This window comes from Helianthus annuus, chromosome 4 (genome assembly GCF_002127325.2).
Source record: "Helianthus annuus cultivar XRQ/B chromosome 4, HanXRQr2.0-SUNRISE, whole genome shotgun sequence".
In the NCBI taxonomy this organism is placed as follows: domain Eukaryota; kingdom Viridiplantae; phylum Streptophyta; class Magnoliopsida; order Asterales; family Asteraceae; genus Helianthus; species Helianthus annuus.
Window position 1 is genome coordinate 65318477 of NC_035436.2, and position 4509 is coordinate 65322985.

Consider the following 4509-nt stretch of genomic DNA (forward strand, 5'->3'; position numbering starts at 1 on the left):
AAATGCGTCATTCCACGTATTCCACGTATGGTTACTCTATTTTTCTAGGTGGAAACCTCATCTCTTGGAGTGCTAAAAAGCAACCGACCGTTGCAAGATCCAGTTGTGAATCTGAATATCGAGCTATGGCGAACACTGTTGCAGAAATTGTTTGGTTAACTCATCTCCTTCAGGAACTTCATACCTTACCTTCAGATAGACCGACTATACTTTGTGACAATCAAAGCGCCATCTTTCTCACTCAGAATCCTGTCTCACACAAACGTGCTAAGCATATTGACCTCGATTATCATTTCTTGCGTGAACTTGTGGATGCAGGTAAATTAGCTACAAAGTTTATTCCAACCAAGCTTCAGGTGGCTGACATTTTTACAAAGAGTCTTCCCGGTCCTCTCTTAAGAAAGTTTCAAGACATGCTTCATATTAGTCCTCCACCGTTTCGCTTGAGGGGGGATATTAGATAATATTGTTCATTTGTTGTATTTATCTTATTGTGTAGGTACTTAGTTGTAAATGTTGTGCCTATATATTGTAATCCTTTCTTCATTTGTATTCAGTGAAAATAAAAGTTATAACACATTCCAAAGTGAGGTTTTCGCATAAACCCCAATGTTTTTCTCTTAACCGGACCGCAGTCTATAAATAGAAAAAAAACAAATTGAGTTGACTCGGTGAGTACAAAATGAATCTGCATGGCTTCACTATTGAGGCTTAGATGGGGTTGGAGAAGATGGCGGCTTCATGTCGGGATACTGCATTCAAAATTTTAGCATTATTAGGTTCCTTTGACGTATTGGCATAGCCATTGTCAGTTTGTTTGATTTCAGCTACAGTTGCTGGCTGGCTTTTGACCTCACTCTGTCGTTCAATTGCTCCATTATTCCTTGCTTCTATTGATTTTTTACTTTTCTTTTGAGGGTAATGTGTACAGATGGAGGGAGAAGCGTTTCTTGTATTTCCTTTAAATAGAAATATCAATCTTCGTGAATATCAAAATCAAATCACGTAGAGACACTGGGTTTAATGTTGCCTCGCAACACTTGCGCACAAATTTGCATAATAAGATTTTTTTTTTTTTTGAAAGGTAAATTTCATTAGAAACCGGCCGGCGTGACTAAAAAAGCGCAGGGCCGCACCCAACCCAATTACAACATATACAATTTGCATAATAAGATAATTATTGCATTTTGAGTAAATTACCAATTTTGTCCTTTATGTTTACACTAAGTTACAGGCGAGTCCTTTAGCGTAAAAGTTGACAAGTTCTGTACTTAATGGTCTAAAATCTTGCACGTTATGTCCTTTAGGCCAAACCCAGTTAGATTTTTTTGGTTAAAGCATATTATACAAGGGTAATTTGGTCATTTAACTCGGTTTTTAATATTATTTAATAAAATAAAGCAGATACAATGCTCCCTCTCTCTCTCTACCCCTCTCTCTAAACTCTCTCTCACATTCAGACTTCACCCACCTCCCACCAAAGAGTGTCAGATTCTGAATCGGAGACCACAGACAAATCGCTCATTGAAAACATCACCAACAAGATTCATCGCGATAATTCTTCTTCGTCGTCGTCAGATTTTGAATCGGAGAAGAATGTAGATCCCAAAACGAATCTGGATCACAGTGGTTGGTTGTTTTAACCCAAAACACCTATTGATTAGGTGTTTGAGATATGAAAAGTTAAGAAAGATCAAAGATGAAGGTGAAGCTAATGGATTAGTGAATACAACAAGTGTTGTATTAAATCCAAACAATAAGATATAACAATAAAACACCTTGGATATCAGATTTGAGCACAAGATCAACACAAGAATGTAACAACACCAATATTCATTCAAGAGCCAAAAGCTTAAGTTGGTTACAATGTATAGGCTATATATAGTGTTCCTGATTAGCCAGCAAATTTATAAATTTGCTGGTATCTTATCTACACTAGGTCAGGAACTTTACTTTTAGAGAATTACAAAATAAGCCCTTGTACATTCAAAATAGCTACAAACTATGACTAAACTAATCCAGCACAAGTATCAACGATCTCAAAAGTTCTAACAATATCCCCCCCTAGATCGTTGCATACTTGTCTTTTCATTCTTCAGTTGTGACCGCTGGATTCTCTGTAGCTTGCTTTTCAGGCTCTTTGGAACTGTCTTCATGCACTGTCGTTTCTGGTGGTGCTTGAGTCTCGGTTGGTGTAATCGGAGTTTCTTGAGTAATTGCAGCTTCACAAATAGGTTGATCCTCCATAGTGGCCTCATATGTGGATGAGGCCGGAGGTGGTGATGTTGTGGTGGGTTCAGTTGTAGAAGCGGAAGATTTTTCTTTCTTGCGTTCATGTTTCTTCTTCTTCTTTGCTTCCTTCTTCTTTTCATCAGTTTCTTTCCTCTTCTCAATCTTATCTACCATATCCAATATTTCCCTTTTTAACTTCCAGGCTCGCTCCACCGCTCTCTGAAATAACGCTGCCTCCTCCATGTTTGCATTACCAGCTCCCACGTTTATATGGCTAGCGTTCAACACTGTTAGATCTGAGAGCCCAAACATAAAAACATCCATCGGATCCAGAATACGAATATCCACATTTTCATTGGATCTTATTACAGCTTCACCAGTCCTGCTGTCGTAAAACCATTTCTTAAAATCATTGAGGGCGACAGGTACTTCTTCCGGAAGCTTGATCCTTGTGACAACTTTGGCAGGGTTGATCACCCACGTCACTTTTCCCTTTCCGGTTATTGGATCAATAGTTGTTTTTGAAACTCTGCGTCTTGGACGCTGCGGAGCATGATTGGGGAACCATTGTTGCTTTCTTTGGCACTTATCCGCTCGAAATCCCTCCCGATTCCTCTTTCTTCTGGGTTTAATATGTCTAGACGACCAAGTTCCCGCAGATCCCACCCAGGAAGTGTGAAAAGATCAAATCCGATCTGGAAATACTGGATTACTCCACCACGTCTTTTCACCACAAACATTCCTCGAAGATTGTCGTACATCCAGCTGATGATCTTATCAGTAGCTTCACTCTTTTCTACTGTTATTACTTGATAGAAATCTGGGAGTCGTTCTCCCTCTTTCTTGAACCATTCAGGGTGCTCAGGAGAGAATGTTTTTCCATTCTCTTGTTCATAGAGAACTTCTTCTTCAAGACCCCATTCGAGAAATTTTGTCGGCATATCATCTCAATCCACTGCCTCTTCATCACTTACGTTTCCCTCAGCTACTTTTTCGACCGATTCCAAACGCTTTTTCTTGGCTTCAGCCTCCTTTTCCTTTCGAGCATTTTCTTCTTCCACGAACCCCTCAAAGTCGAAGAGTTCTTCAAAGGAAAACATGGGTTTCACTTTCATTTGCTCACACATGTTTCTCATCATTCCATACATTTTCTCCAACCCCACTTGCTGGAATCTGATGAACTTGGATTGCTTAGCCATGTAGGCATTCATTTCTTTGTTTTTCTTCCTCTGATCCTTGATCTTTTCCCTCAGAAAGTTCGTGTCATTTACTTGATTCTTCAGCAGACAAATTTCTTTGGCAACTGAGGGCCCGGTATCTTTGATCAGTTTGTCGTAAAGTTCTTGAAAGGGTCGAACCCTTTGTGGAGGTACTGGAGGCTTTGAAACCCTCGTTGGCTTCACAGGAGACACTTTGGAGGGGCCCTTGCTTGCTGAAGCTTCATCAGGGTCAACAATCATTGCATCTACAAAATCATTCAACGATTGAACTTCCTCAGTCACTGTCTCTGGTCTTTCTGAGACTGATATTTCCTTTCTCTTGCATTTCTTTTCCCTCTTTTCCCTTTCTTCCATTGCGTGAATCGCTTTCAAATCTTGAATGTGACGACGGTGCTCTTCAGACTCTCCTGCTTGGATGCCTGCACTCTTGAATTTTTCAGAATCTTCGGATCTCTTTTTCTTCTTCGATTGCTCATCTTCAGCAGCCTGTTTCTCTTTCCGTTTTCCTTTCGAGCGCTCTTCTTTTGCAGCTACCTTGGCTTGAGCTTGAGCAGCTCGTTGTTGTTTTTCTCTAACTGCCTCCTTGTACTTTTTATATGCTTCCTTTACCAGAGGCAATCTCTCAGCTCGATACATCCAGTCATGCAACAGCACCTATTCATTAGTCTTGATCTCAGTGTAATGACGGCTTGTGGGGACGTGAAACTTATAAAGATTTCCATCGTTTGGAAGATCCTTGTATTGGTCATTGATCAGCATCTGAACGAATCTTGGATACATCGCCCACGTTGGTCCACTTACATTTTCAAGCATATAGTTGAATATTAAGCCAGAGAGATTAAACTTCTGATTAAGACACAGATTTAGCATTGCTGCCGACCATTCCAGGTTCAAACCATCATAACCACCCTTTCGGTGTGCCAGACTCATAGAAATAACATGAACAATGAATCTCCAGTCTCTGGTGAGTCCTCCTCTCTTAATTTCTTTCTTTTGATGAAAATCTCCAGCGTAACCCATTCCTCGAAAACCATCAAGAATATCATCTTTGCTTAGG

General features: G+C 40.1%; 1 protein-coding gene across 1 annotated transcript; it reads right to left on the reverse strand.

The window, feature by feature from the left end:
• Window positions 1-3179: 3179 nt before the first annotated feature.
• Window positions 3180-4088, reverse strand: LOC110866939 (DNA ligase 1-like). Its single transcript, XM_022116083.1, has one exon. It carries the CDS (start codon window positions 4086-4088, stop codon window positions 3180-3182), a length of 909 nt encoding a protein of 302 aa, XP_021971775.1.
• Window positions 4089-4509: the final 421 nt, after the last annotated feature.